The sequence below is a fragment of the Rana temporaria genome, chromosome 5 (assembly GCF_905171775.1).
Source record: "Rana temporaria chromosome 5, aRanTem1.1, whole genome shotgun sequence".
NCBI classification, from domain to species: domain Eukaryota; kingdom Metazoa; phylum Chordata; class Amphibia; order Anura; family Ranidae; genus Rana; species Rana temporaria.
In genome coordinates, this window is record NC_053493.1 from 290,489,238 (window position 1) to 290,505,281 (window position 16,044).

General features: G+C 45.9%; 1 protein-coding gene across 1 annotated transcript in view; it reads right to left on the reverse strand.

The window, feature by feature from the left end:
• RAB31 (RAB31, member RAS oncogene family) overlaps positions 1-16,044 on the reverse strand; it is a 53,559-nt gene that overhangs the window by 23,301 nt on the left and 14,214 nt on the right. The window contains exons 2-3 of the mRNA XM_040353961.1: positions 9,606-9,685; positions 1,324-1,405 (exon numbers count right to left, since the gene is read on the reverse strand). Coding sequence (XP_040209895.1) covers positions 1,324-1,405; positions 9,606-9,685 — 162 coding nt within the window. The remainder of the gene's footprint in view (positions 1-1,323; positions 1,406-9,605; positions 9,686-16,044) is intronic.

Below are 16,044 nucleotides of genomic sequence, written 5' to 3' on the forward strand. Positions count from 1 at the left end.
CTGCCCAAGCCATTTTTCAGCTTTCAGCGCTGTCACGCTTTGAATGATAGCATTTAATTTTTTTTTTACTAGTAATGGGCGGACACATTGGACACTTTTGACACATTTTTGGTACCATTCACATTTATACAGCGATCCGTGCTATACAAATGCATTGATTACTGCATAAATATGACTGCCAGGGAAGGGCTTAACACTAGGGGGCGATCAAGGGGTTAAATGTGTTCCCTAGGGAGTGATTCTAACTGTGGGGGAGATGACTGACTGGGGGAGGCGACCGATCGGTGTCCCTATGTACAAGGGACACACCATCGGGTCTCCTCTCCCTGACAGGACATGGATCTGTGTGTTTACACACACAGATCCACGGTCCTGCTCAGTTACTGGGCAATCGCGGGTGCCCAGCGTACATCGCGGCCCCCTAGTGGTTCGGGAAGGCGGAGACGTCATATGACGTCCGCCCAGAATGAGAGCCTCATCGTCCCCCCGTCATATGACGGTGGGCAGTAGGCTAGTGATTAAAGAGATTCACCCTCTATTTGTCCTGTTTACCATTATCATTGAAAGTGAAAGTAATAGAAAATCATACATTTTGGGTTGTCCCCTGAAAAGTAGCAGAGGGGAAATCTTCCAATGGGGACACTAGTTCTGGTGACATGGGGGTCCCCAAGAAATCACCTTAATTTGCAGGGATTACTTCTCACTTCATGTTGTGGCTATGGGACCGGAAGTGAAGGGACACAGATGGCAAAAGAAAATCTGACAGGGGATATAACCCTTCCATACTCTATCCAAAATGAAAAAAAAGTGTTTTGCCCATAGTTCTACTTTAAGTCTGTGAACTATTGATTACAGAGATCAATAGATGAGCAATGACTACCAAGAAGATTAGTCAGTGGCTTTAGTAAGACACAACTGTGTCTGAAAGGAAGCTACATCTGCGGTGCTGGCTATTTAGCTAACCCATTATGCTCAGGGAATCTTTTATTGTGTAGTAAATGTTTATTTGTAAATTAAGTGTATATTATAACACATTTTAAAAATGTATAAGGTGCATAAAAACATTCAAAGAAAATCAACCTGAAACCAATGGGATTCTGCCATTTTGACATAAGCCTTAAGCATCTGTTTAAATACCTGTGTATTCTGGGCATTGACTATCAGTCAAAAGAAAGTAATGGATTATCTTTAGAGGTCACAGGAGTTTACATTACATACTTTTTTCACATTTTGAGGGATAGTTGTAATATCACCATAGCTTTACACAATAAGCAAATCAGCATAGCTTCTGACCAAACACAAACATAATTGATTTATACTCACTCGTTCCTGACCAGCAGTATCCCATATCAGAAATTTATGCAGCTCATTTTCACAAGGTACGGTTTTAGTCATAAATGACGCTCTTAGGAAAAAACATGAAGTTACTTGTAGGTATCACATACAAAACTATAGTTTCTCATATTAAAGCGGGGGTTCACCCTATCGACGGGAAAAAAAATTTTTTTTTTCCTTTTACCTTTAAATCAGGCATTGTAGCGCGAGCTACAGTATGCCTGTCCCGTTTTTTTTAGCCCCATACTCACCTTGTAGTCGTCCATCGAAGATACCGGGGAATGGGCGTGCCTCTGGAGACGGAGGATGATTGACGGCCGGCTCTGGCGCGTCACGCTTCTCCGGAAATAGCCGAAATAGGCTTGGTCTTCACGACGCGTGCGCATAGCATGTGCGCACGCGCCGTGAAGAGCCGAGACCTACTCCGGCTGTCTTCGGGGAGAGTGACGTGCCAGGGCCGGCCGTCAATCATCCTCCCTCTCCATAGGCACGCCCATTCCCCGCGGGAGCCGGAATCTACGATGGACGACTACGAGGTGAGTACGGGGTTAAAAAAATCGGGACAGGCATACTGTAGCTCGCGCTACAATGCCTGTCTCGATGGTAACATCAAGTACGAGAGGGTGAACTACCGCTTTAAGTAATAGTTTATACATTAAACACAGTACATCATAAATTTCACATTACTTACACAGTACCATGACTTTTTGGTTTCAGGCCACTTGATATAAAAGTTTTTATTTAAGACACATAGGGCTTTAAGGCTCTGTTCACACTAGTACGGGCCGTGTGTCCTGCATTTGCTCGGGCACAGCAGCCCATTCATTTGAATCAGCTGCTGTGCCAGGTGAAACGCACAAAAAAAGGTGCATGCATCCTTTTAAAAATGTGACCGCAGGCAAACTGCATTGTCTTTGAGGGGCGTGGCCAGGACAGGCATGTGAGAGGACGCATCTCTCATAGCTCCCGGCGCTGATCCGGTATCGATCCTCCCCCGGCCACGATTCCGGTTCGACACCACCATATGCTGGAAGCCCGTGCTCCCAGGATCACAGCGGTACCACCACCGGCGTTCTGCACCAGGGGGATGACCCGCAAAGGACAATCGGAGGCAGCGGGGATGGAAATCCAAGATGGCGCCGCCGCGCTGGCTGGGAAAGGGACGCCTCGTGGAGCGGACAAAACGGGGCCCAAACAAAGCAAGACGGCTAAGACCCAGGGTAAGGACCCCCCCAGGGACATGCTTTATTATGCCCAGAAGATGACTGGGACGGGGGGGCCGGAACAACCGTCCCGCTCGGGTGATGCGCCCCACACTAGGCCCGCAGCACAGGAGGACACTGTCCCACTTTACTGGGGGGAGGAGGAGGACAGAGACCAAGCAGGCCCTAGGCCTTAGGATGAGCAGGCCGCAGACACACAGGCTGCGAATGCTGCGCAGCCCACGTTGGCTGATATACTCAAAGCAGTAAATAAGTGTACAGCTTCTGTGGACACATTGAAGATGGCGAGGGACGCATATGACAGGGTGGAAGATATGGAGAACCGTCTCAGACGGAACATCGTTCGTATAGTGGGTCTGCCGGAGAGGGTGGAAGGCAAGGACCCCTCCATGTTTGTGGAGAACTGGCTGATTGAACTGTTGGCAAAAATGCACTGTCGCCATTTTTTGCAGTGGAAAGGGCCCACAGAGTACCCTCGCGCCCACCACAGCAGGGGGGCCCCCCTAGATCCATCCTGGCGAAACTACTTCACTACCGGGACAGGGAGGCGGTGCTGCGCCAGGCTCCGGAGCGAGCGAACATACAACACAACGGCGTCCGGGTGTCCTTCTACCTGGACTTCTCACAAGAGGTACAGAGGCGCAGGGCCAAATTCTTGGATGTAAAACGACGGCTGCGAGCTCTGCAACTCCCATATGCCATGCTCTACCCTGCGAAGCTCCGGGTGGTGGTGCGGGGTCAAGCCCAGTTCTTTGAATCTGCCAAGGAGGCCATGTCATGGCTGGATCGGAATGAGCAATCTTCTCCTAGTATGCACATGTTGGAAGAGCTGTTACGCTTCAACGGTTGGCCCTTTTTTTTTTCTGTTTAGGGGGGATCTCCTACTTTTTTATCTGATTGAATCCTTTTTATTTTTCCCTTTGGCCGGGGGACACAATGATCGGTGACACAAAGCGAGAAGAGCTGACCTAAATGTAAAGAGTACTGTGCTGATGGTTGATGTGACTGAAGTAAGTCGACGATTAGTCGCACAAAGTGTTGAAACCGCCCTGTTGGCGGTCCAAGATGTTTTTGGACCTGTTCGGTCCACAAGTTTTACTAACTTTAATCTTTTCAGCCACCATACAAAGAAAGAGGTACAACACACCAGACTTGGGCCTTCAGCCCTTGTGCGAGACACTATGCAGGACAGAACAGGTATGGGGGGGGGGCCCTGTCTCCCAGGGGAGGGGCCAGTATACATATGTTTGCTCCTCAGTATACTGTTTTTTGATGATACTGGAAGATACACATGGCTAAGGTGTCTATCATATCCTGGAAAGTGAGGGGTATGCACTCTCCACTGAAACGCACGATGCTATTTATGTGAAATACAGGTGGTGGGTAAGGCATATCACTCTACACACACCTCCTTTTCTAGGGGGGTGAGTGTACTAGTGCACAATGCTCTGGATTTTCAGGAAATTGACAGTGCTATAGACCCGGAAGGTCGCTATGTGTTTATTCATTGCAAAATGGGTAATTTGGTATGTGTCTTGGCATGTGTTTATATCCCCCCGCCGTTCACGGCAGCGGTGCTCCGGCTCCTCCTCTCCTTTTTGGATGGTAGGCCGGATGTCCCGTTGCTTGTGATTGGCGACTTTAACTGTTGTCTAGACCAGGTGGCGGATAGACACCCGGGCCCCGGTTCCTCTGCCCTCGCTAGGAGTACTCCCCTGGCGCGGTTGCTGCAAGAGGTGGGCTGGGTGGACATCTGGAGACACCGCAATCCTGGGGTCAGGCAGTTCACGTGCTTTTCGAAGACGCATGGATGCCTATCAAGAATAGACCTGGGGGTGGGAAATTCGAGCATGCTTCCATTGATAGCAGACCTATCACACAGACCCCGCAGTGTGTCTGACCACTCTGCCCTGGTGGTGCAGCTCTGCGTGGCACCGCAGGGGAGCTTGGTTAGGGCACCATGGAAGCTGAATGCCTTTTGGCTGAAGCTGATAAGATCCCACGTGGAAATAGAGGAAGACATACGAAGATATTTTGCTGATGGGGAAGGGATGGAGCTGAATGTGTTAAACTGGGATGCTTTCAAGGCGTATTTTCGGGGCCTGCTTATAAGGGGAGTGAATGAGGTGAAGAGGGCCTCGACTGCACTACTGATAGAGGTGGAGAACAGGGTCCAGGAAATGGAGCGGGTATATGTCGCTGATCCTTCTGACCTGACCAGGGAGGCCTGGCAGGCTGCTCAGTCTGCCTACCAGCAATTGCTCTCCTCGTCGGCGGAGAAGAAGAGGTTTTTTGCTAAGCAGGCGTTCTTTGAGGAGGGTGAGAAAACCGGCCGTATATTGGCGCGGATTGCAAACTCCCATCAACGCTCACCTGCGATAGGGGCTATAAGATCAGGGTCAGGAGGGGTAGTCTCTCAGCCAGACCAGATTATGCAGGAACTGGCGGGTTTCTATGAGACCCTGTACAGTTCTGGCACGATGTACACCCAGGAGGATCTAGAGAGGTATTTAGCCCAAATGGTCTTCCCGGAGCTGTCTGATAGCCAGCGTACCATATTAGAAAAACCAATCACTGTCGAGGAGCTACAGGAGGCAGTCAGTGCTTTCCCTAACTGTAAAGCCCCGGGGGAGGACGGGTTGCCCATGGAAGTGTACAAACAATATCCCGAGGTGTTATTGCCACAGCTTCTAAAAGTCTTTAACAGCGCCAGGGAGGGGGGGACTTTGCCCCCTTCAATGTCCAAAGCAAATATAGTACTGTTGCTCAAGCCAGGTAAGGATCCCGTGGACCCGGGGGCTTATCGCCCCATCTCACTACTACAGAGTGACATTAAGATACTGGCCAAGGTGCTCGCCATTCGGCTGAATGGGGTGGTGACTTCCTTGGTTCATGGGGATCAGGCTGGGTTCATGCCCAATAAGTCCACGGCGGTTAATCTGAGGAGGCTGTTCCTTAACATGCAAGCACGGGCGGATAATAGGGGTAGTAGGGCTCTGCTGTCCCTAGATGCTACAAAGGCCTTTGATAGCATAGATTGGAACTATCTTTGGACCGTGTTGCAAAAATTTGGATTTGGCCCTGTTTATATCTCCTGGGTGCGGCTGCTGTACAGTCAGCCGCAAGCGGCGATACGGACATTTGGCTCATTATCGGGGAGCTTTGCACTGAGGAGGGGGACGCGGCAGGGATGTCCCCTGTCCCCCCTGCTCTTTGCCTTGGCTATCGAGCCATTGGCCATTGGCATTAGAGCTAACCCCCGCATCATTGGATTCTGCTATGGTGACATGCAGGAAAAAGTGATGCTATATGCTGATGACACTCTCCTTCTGCTGGGCGACACGGATCCCTCCCTCAGGGAAGCTATGATGGCAATTACAGAGTTTGGACAATTCTCTGGCTTGCTTATAAACTGGGCAAAATCGTCACTACTTTTGTTAGATGGCGACGATACGCAGATAATCAACCCCGTATGCCCCATACCCGTTACTTCGTCCTTTAAGTACCTGGGAGTACAGATCACTGCTAAGCCACGGGATTTCATCCATCTAAATATCTCTCCCCTACTTCTGAAATTTAGAGACAAAGTTAAGACTTGGAAGGCCCTGTTCTTGTCGGTTGCCGGCCGTGTGAATCTTATTAAGATGATACTCATGCCGCAACTGTTGTACTTTTTACACAACACCCCTATGGTTATACCCCTGAAGGTTTTCCATACGGTAAATAGTATTTTCCGAGGTCTCATATGGAAAGATAGGACGCCTAGGATTAAACTGGAACACTTGCAGAGACCTAAAGACGGCGGGGGATTGGCGTTGCCAAACCCCTGGCTGTACTATTTGGCGGCTCAGATGCAGCAACTGGTTGGTATGTTTCGGCCGGCGGTGAGATCCTCGGCTCAAAAGCTTATGGAGCACACCGTGGGCGGAAGGCCGATCCCTGAGGCATTGGAGGCGCAAGCCTTTGCTAAACCGCACAAGAAGCTCCCCACTTTTAGTTTAATTCAGAAGGTATGGAATAAGGTCAAGTACGTGCAAAACGCAGAGGGTTACACGAAATACAGCCCTATATGGCAGAACGACACATACACTGAATTGGCCAAGTTGCAGTCCGGGGCCAGGTGGAAACAGTATGGGATCACGCACCTCACACACATAGTTACATTCAGTAACGGGGTGCTCCGCTCGTTCTCTGTACTACAGGGGGAGTTTGGCTTGCCCCAGACTATGCACTTCTCCTATCTGCAGTTGAGGCACGCAGTGGCGGCACAGGGTCGCTCCTCTGAGTGGTGCCTGTCGCCGACCCCTGCTTTTGATCTTCTGGGGGATGCTGGGACATCAAAAGGCTTTATTTCTCAGTGCTACTCCATTTTGCTACAGTACGTGATGAAGCAGCATCCCCTGAGGATACGGGAAAGGTGGGAGGCGGATGCGGGCGAGCTGGACGGGGAACAATGGGAAGAAATCTTTCAGGCAGTGGGCAAATGCTCGCTGAATGTTTCACAGAGGCTCACACAACTGTATATTTTGCTGCGCACTTACTATACCCCACACAGGCTCCATAAGATGAATCCTCAGCTTGATCCAACCTGTACCAGGTGCAAAAGAGACCATGGTGATCTGATCCATATGCTGTGGAGATGCCCAAAGCTCCACACATACTGGGCGGGAGTTGTGAGTACCGTAAATTCAACTTTTGGCGTGGCTCTTCCACAGGACCCGAGGGCTTGTCTCTTGGGGGCTCTGGAGGAGTATGAGTGGGAGGAAGCGGACAGAGAGGCGATACACAGGGTTCTGTTCCAAGCAAGGAAACTCATTATGGTTCACTGGAGGGCTGAGACCCCTCCGACTCTGGCTGAATGGATTAATAATATTGGGCTGGTGCTAAGGATGGAGAAAGTGGTGTATCAACACAGGGGTAATACCCACAAATTTGAAAAATTATGGGCAAAGTGGTTGGATGTGCCAGGTCTAGCCCCGGTAGACCTTGTGATGGATAGACTTTTGGGCATCAATGTGGGGTGAGAAGGGGACGGTGCTACTTTGCGGGATGGTGATGTTTGAAAAGGTTTGGGGGGAGGGGGCCCTACCTCCTGCATATGAATACTTACCGAGTACGGGATGTCTTAATCTATGTTGTTGTTTTGTCCCCGCAATGTTAAGGGGACCTTGTATACTTTGTACCTCTGCAAACTAAATAAAACTTTGTTGGATTTAAAAAAAACTGCATTGTCTTTTTGACCATATGGTTTCCATGCAGTTCCCACACCTGTGATCCCACTGCAGGCTGAGATGTGTGGGGTGCGAATTACACCCCTGCACATCTTGCAAAAACAGTGCGATTCGGCTGCGGGTGGTTGCGGTTGCGGGAATTGATGTGATTCTCTGCAACCGGAAAGCATGGCCTGCACTAGTGTCAACCGTAGCAGATTTGGAGACATATAATATATATCTGTATATTACTGGTTTTAATACAGTAAAAAGGGAAATGCAGATTATTTCTTAAACACAGATTATAAGTAAATAGTACCATCCCATATAATGGCTGCCTTCTGACCAAAAGCATACCATTTTTACATAGCATTGTGGAGTGACAGTCAAAATGTGTCTTTTAATTTAGGAATATATTTTGTTTCCTTTCAACATTGCCATTTGTGAAGTAACATATTTGTGCAATTTGTTAAAGTAACATAAAGGTAAGATTGTATTGAGTCTGTATGCACACTTGCGAGCGCGCTGACTCTTAAAGGAGAAGTAGGAGCACTGGTTAAAGCTTGTAGCTTGAGTTTTCATTCTTCCCAGACTGCCCTATGAGGCTGCAGGACCCCTGACCCTCTGTCTGGACAGTGCTGATTGTCCCTCTGCTGATCACATGCATTCTCTAGCAATACACACCAAACTGAACATGTGTAGAGTGCCCCAATGCTCTGTTCTATCAGGAGACGGATAAGGGTACAACGTCGCACAACCACGCAAACGTCACTTAAAGCAATGCAGTGCTGTATTGCAAAAAATTGCTTGGTCATTAAGGGGGCAAATCCCGCAAACTTCCTGATTTAAGCCATGTCTTTGCACTTCCTGTTTGCCAGATTATTGTGCTCTATCCAGAAAATATCTTGTTCTTACCTCTCCTGCTGCCGGCTGTATCTTTGCTACCATTGGTTACCGACCTTTGGCTTGTTTCTCGACTATGTGTCTGCTTGATCCCAACCTGCAACCACTCGTTACCAATGTTTGGTTTGTTTACTGACTATGCTTCTGCTTATTCCTACCTTAAATATCTGCTACTGGCCCCTGGCTTGTTCACCTCCTTGTGGGGCGATCCTGAGGACCGCGACTTGGTACTAACACACAACAAAATCTTTCTCCACCATCAGGAGCTCTGGTAAACACTGGTTAGTACTTAGACGCCGCACCTCAGATGAGCTTGTGTCATCCACCAGGGCAGTAGTGTATTCAGGTTTTGTGCTGCCCTAGGCTTGACTAAACTCATGCACCCCTAATTTAAATATGATCCACCCCTTCCTGTCAAGGCCACACCCCTTGCTGTTTAAGACCTGCCCTGAAAAATTTGAGTGGGGACGCTAGTTCTGAGGGCAGAAAACATATGGCACAGTGAGGAAGGTTTGTGGTCCAGGATGATAAGACAGTCAAAATTAGAAGCACAGCCCCCCCACAGTTGCGGAATGCCATCCGCCCGTAAAACTTGGGAAGCAGTGCGGCCGCTTTATGGGGGTGCTAGACTAATTTGCCTCTCTGCCCAGTCCGTCCCATAAGACTGGCGCTACACTAACAGTGTAGTGCAAGCTGGCAGGGACTGCCAGCGTGCTGCCCCCTGCATGGTTCTGCCCTAGGCCTGGGCCTTTTTGGCCTAGGCCAGGATACAGCGTTGCACCAGGGTCACCTGCTTCTGTACTTATCCAGCTGGTCAGTGGGTGCCCCTCTTGCTAGAGCTACTGGCCTTCGGGCATGACTCCAGACCATGCCATACTTATTGATTAAGCCCTACAGTCAATAAAACAGACACATTGTTGTGCATATTACTTACCCAATAGTGGGGCTGATGTTATGGTCAAAATGGTCTTGAACAAATCGGCAAACGATGCTTGACTTGCCAACCCCAGTGTCCTGCAAATTAAATCATAAAAATATCAAGCTATCGTTAAACTCTAATACTAAACATGCCATGCATATATATGAGGTCACCACTGAATAGGAGGTTACTTTTCTATGGTAACGGTTGTATGTATATGCTGTATATGGGACCGCTCTGGAGGTCTTTAAAGGTTGACCATCCATATTGGGATGTGATTGGCCACAGGTCAAACTTATGTTGTTTAACCACTTTCCGACCGCCAGACAACGACTATATACGTCGGCAGTTTGAAGAGGGATATCTCTGTTATGCGATTGGTTTCCATAGGTTACAGCATATCATTACCACCTACTGATTGGTTGCTAGAAGTTACTGCACATGATTTATTCTTGTTGATTGGTTGCTAGAGATTACTGTACAGTAATACTGCTCACTGATTGGTTGCTAGAGGTTACAGCACATCATCTCTTGACTGCAGATGGGAATGATATACATATGAATGCCGCCTTTATTTACATATGAATGCTGTCGGCCTCAGCTATTTACATATAAATACCACCGTTATTTACATATGAATGCTCCCGTTATTTACATATGAATGACGGTTATTTACATGTAAACACAGGGTCTGCAGGTAAGTCATCTGTACACAACAATAGGGCAGGGCTGGGCAGCATTAGTAGTAGCACTTCACACTGAGATATCAGGACACAGCACAAGACTAAAACTTCAAGGGACAAGGGAATTTAAACTGGGATAGTTGGCAAGTATGAGGCAGCTGCTTTGGGCCCCACAACAATGACAGGGCCCAGGGCAGCTTCCCCTTTTGCCCTGCCTTAAAGATGGCCCTGTCTCTGTTCCTCATTTGTCCCTAATTTTGGTCTGATCTATATAGATGTATATAAAATGCACTTTTTATCTATCAAAAAGTGTTTTCCAGTGCTAAACCTTTCATCCGATTTTTAAATTGCTGCTTTTGTAAATTTCAAAAGCCAATATAAAGGAATAGTAGTGGTATAAAAAGCACTTGTGGGTTTAACCAATCTTGTTTTTTCGTACAATTCTCTGTTAAGGGGGTGTGGCAAGGGGTGTGTTTTATGCCTGCATGCTTTTGCTGATAGGTGTCCCTCATTCTCATCTCAAAAAGTTGGGAGGTATGCCTGTGTAGGTTGTACCTATAGGTAAGCCTAGAATAAGGCTTAACTATAGGTACTGTAAATATCTCCTAAACGTGCACCATTATTGAGTAACCCAGTGGGGATCAAAGATGCAGAAAGCCACAAGACAGAAAATCATTTTGAGATCTAATGGGCTACCACACTTCAAGTCTTTGCCATGCCCCACACATCTAACAATTTGGCAAGCCTTTGTCTTAGAATGTGATATTCCCTTATTTTTATAGTAATGACATATTTAAATCAATAGCTATAGACCTTGGGCACTTCAAGTTCGGGGGCCCCTCAACATAGAAATTAAATTGTATGACAAATAAAAAAGTGAACTGAAGTAAATATAAGTTAGGTTCCGAAGAAGATATTTGTTTTTTTTTCTCAATTTTATTGACTGTAATGCCTAGTACACACGACCATGACTACCGACGGGGAAACTGAGAACCTGCTCTCTACTTTTCCCCTGTACACACGATCGGTTTTCCAATCGGGAAAACTCAGATGAGAGCTTTTCCTTTAAGAATCACGACCGTATTTATGCTCCATCTGAGTTTTTCCCCACAGGAAAACTGCTAAAAATGGCAAGTTTCTGCTACACATGGACGGGTTTCCTGATGGGAAAAAGTCCCGTCTCTTTTTTTGTCCGGCGGGCTTGACAGTTTTCTCGTCGCAAAAACTGCGAGGCAGCATACACACGGCCGGGATTCCTGGCCAAAAGCTCTCCTCAAAGTTTTCCCATCGGAAAACCCGGTCGTGTGTACGGGGCAAAAGAATACACATTACACGGGTAATTGGAACTGTCAAGTCATACATCATAGTTATACATCACACTACAATATTTACAAAAAGTCTTTCTTCCTGCACTTAGAATCTACAAAATCTTTAACTAACACATCAAACTGTATCATCTTTAGGACACTGCTCTCCACAGCTGGTAGGCACAGTGGTTCTCAGAAAATTCTTTATCAGTGCCAATTTGCTGAGTTACTTTTCTCCTGAAAAACTAGTGACCATCATGCTCAAATACTGTATATTATAATAGCTACATTAACACCTGTAAAGATATCAGCAAGCCCTTCATCATGTAATAAAACCTGTAAAGATGAAAGCGACATGACCAGAGCTTGGCAAAGGCTTCAAACTGGACATCTAACACTCTACTGAAGACTCGGGAAAATATGTTTTCTTTTTTTTAATATATATAAAGGAAATCTGGCGTCCCCTCTGGCAGAGAGGCCCGGAGCACTTGCCCATTTTGCTCTGTTTTAAGTACGGAACTGACTATAGTACAGACTCGGATATGTATACTTTGTGTATCTGTGTACAGAAAATGATACAAGAGGCATAGAAGCAGGAAATACACAATCTATAGGGACAAGTGGAATATTTCTGTACACACAAAGAAAAGATGTCCCACAGGCATGTTTATTTTTCAGGCCTTATGTTGTAACCATTGGCTATATGCCCAAACTAAAAAAAAAAAAAAAAGCACTCGCTGCCTTCTTTTTTCCAAAGAAGTATATAGAGTGCCACCACCTTCCAGGGATGGCTGAAGTATGTAAATATCTTTGCTTCTGTTGATTTATTAAACAGCATTTCTGATGTGGTCTTCTCCTTCTCTCAACCTCTAAAATGGGGGCATTTTCTAAAAACAAAACTTGTGCCAAAGGAGCAGAGCAGGGTCTATTGTTGTAAAGCTTGGAGCAGGTTAGCAAACGACTGTTAACAGTTACCCCTTCAGATTTCCCTACACATAAGGAAGAGTATTCAAGTTTCTGTACTTTCCAACAAGTAATCTACAACTAATATGGGTCAATATGAACTGCTATATGGTGTAGAGCAGGGATATGCAATTAACGACAAACAAATAGTGAAGATCAAAGCCTAATTCCACTATCTCGGCGTTATGGGCTAAAAGGTATTTATAACAGAGCAATAATGATTAAATGTTTCCATTTATCATTCAATGAAATTTGTCAGCAGCCGCTTAAAACACAAAGGGCCATATTCTCAAATAATTTACGTCGGCGTATCAGCTGATACGCCGACATAAGTCCGATCCTATGTTTAAGTATATTCTCAAACTGAGATACACTTAAACATGCCTAAGATACGACGGCCTGCGCCGTTGTATCTTAGGCTGCAATATTTACGCTGACCGCTAGGTGGCGGTCAGCGTAGAATATGCAAATGACTAGTCACGCCGATTCTCTAACGTACGTTTGCCCGCCGTAGTGTTTTAACGTCGTTTCCGTAAGCGATACGCGGCGTAAAGATAAAGATGCCCCCTAGGTGGCGTACTCAATGTTAAGTATGGGCGTCGATCCCGCGTCGAAATTTGAAAATTTAACGTCGTTTGCGTAAGTCGTCCGTGAATGGCGCTGGACGCCATTTACGTTACAGTCAAAACAAATGACGTCCGTGAGACGTCATTTAGCGCAATGCACGTCGGGTAATTTACCCGACGGAGCATGCGCATTACAAACGGCGCGGGAGCGCGCCTAATTTAAATGATCCACGCCCCCTACCAGGATCATTTGAATTAGGAGGGCTTGCGCGGGTGGACTTTACGCGACGCCGCCGCAAGTTTACAGGTAAGTGGTTTGGGAATCAGGCACTTGCCACTTAAACTTGCGGCGGCGTAACGTAAAGGACATACGTTCCGCCGCCTCAGATCTTTAAGAATATGCCCCAAAGACATCAAAATTTCTAGTAAGTTATAATAAGCAAATAAATTCTTATCAATTACTACAGCAACGCTAGTTGTCACTATAGACTGTGACCCCTCTTTCCTATGACCATGCAGTTGATCAGCGCGCTATGCTCCTAATATCCACCAAATGTAAGGGCACAAAAAGACTAGATATGGTGTAATACCGCTTTATTCCACAAGCTATATCAATCAGCGTATTGATATACCGTAGTTAACAGCATATATTAAAAGGTTGTTTAAAACAACCAGCAAACACCGGGCTGATTCCTGGCTCACAGTTGGATATCTTTGCATGTGTCAGTCCCGTCCACTGTGGATAGACACCGCTCTGTTACCACACACTGGAGTGCAGCTGGAACGCAGCGCACAGTGTAATGCTTCCTGTGTGTTGTGAGGTCACGCCCTGACGCTTCGTCCTTCCGACTTCCTCTGAGGGCGTGGCCCCTCAACGCAACATCACAGTTTAAATAGTGATCTATCTGTATACAGGGCGCGCTCAGCATTATTTTTTAATACATTTTTTCTTTTATATTGATTATTTGATATAATTAGATTAAGGTTTTGCAGTGTCAATACAATTTTAGGAATATTGAGGTTTAGAGATATATATTTATTCTGCTTGATCACTATCAGATCTTTGAAAATCCTGTTTAATTAGAAAAATTATTGGGTATATATTTATATTTATATATTATTTTTTTTTATCTTAATCTTAAATATATTGTCATATGAATTTTTGATTGATTTATATATATATATTACTTGTGCGAACAATTAATATTACCCGATGTGATAGAGAGAAATATCACCATGTATAATAGCTCTAATCGATGTTATATGATCGCTGTGGTATACGGTATGTTAATTATAGCTTGACCCCAATGAACGAATTCCCTAATGCACCTGCTTGATCTATCCGGGAGTTTGTGCAGGGATACGAGGGGTTAATGCTGAGTGCGCCCTGTATACAGATAGATCACTATTTAAACTGTGATGTTGCGTCGAGAGGCCACGCCCTCAGAGGAAGTCGGAAGGACGAAACGTCAGGGCGTGACCTCACGACACACAGGAAGCATTACACTGTGCGCTGCGTTCCAGCTGCGCTCCAGTGTGTGGTAACAGAGCGTTGTCTATCCACGGTGGACGGGACTGACACATGCAAAGATATCCCACTGTGAGCCAGGAATCAGCCCGGTGTTTGCTGGTTGTTTTAAACGACCTTTTAATATATGCTGTTAACTATCTCAATACGCTGATTGATACAGCGTGTGGAATAAAGACTTAAAGCGGTATTACACCATATCTAGTCTTTTTGTGCCCTTACATTTGGTGGATATTAGGAGCATAGCGCGCTGATCAACTGCTGGTTTTGGAGTTGAACTCTACCATCTAGTGAGTAGATACCCTTGAGGGGAGATTGACACGAGAGATGTCTGAAGGGTGGAGTGTGCACGTTTGATGTCACCTGCAGCAGAGAGCTCACCATTACTTTAAGAGCACTTTTTTCACTGGACTCTTGCTTACACTCCTATATCTTGAGAACATTTCCTTTTATGCATGGTCATAGGAAAAAGGGGTCACAGTCTATAGTGACAACTAGCGCTGCTGTAGTAATTGATAAGAATTTATTTGCTTATTATAACTTACTATAAATTTTGATACGCAATTAACGGACCTCCAGTTGTTGCAAAACTACAAGTCCCATCATGCCTCTGCTTCTGGGTGTCATGCTTGTGGCTGTCAGAGTCTTGCTATGCCTCATGGGACTTGTAGTTCTACAACAGCTGGAGGTCCACCAATTGCATATCCCCGGTGTAGAGGCCTCTAATCTTACATTCCTACATCTTCAACTTTCGGCTGCAAGTCTCAGTAATTCATGAAGTAGGTCAGTAGAAAAGTATACTTGAAAAACGCAGACCTTGTGTCATTTTATTACCATTATGGCTTTTCCTTTTCCTGGCAGGAGCAAATAAGACAGAATATCCACAGCACTTTCATCTGCAGCTATTTCCCAGATGGAAATGTTATCTGGAAGAATTTCCAGGAAGCACATCATTGGCCTGCATTCTCTGATTGAAACAAGGAGGACGGAGGTTAACAAGGGAAGAGGGGGAGGTGGAACAGACAGGGAACTCGCCAGGCTGTTACAAAACTCATCCTTAAACTTGTATGTGGTCTGTTTTCCTTGTTGTTAGCAGCAAAATTATTTACATCTGATATTGCAAAATTTCCTCTTGTTGAGTCTGCTCTCCAAATTTCAGTACCGAAAACCTAGTGTCCCACATAACGTTTGTCTTGTCACTGCCACTTATACACAAACTGTCTCTGGCATTTCCTAATGCCGTTTTACTAGAAATTAATAAATGTAGAGATGTGAATAGCAGAATTTTTTTTCCTACTTTTATATAAACAAATGTACCAACATTATAACCCAAAAAAGAACATTTGTCACCTCAAAGTCTTTATAATACAGAAAACTTAAATAAAACCTTTCCTAAGACCCCTTTCA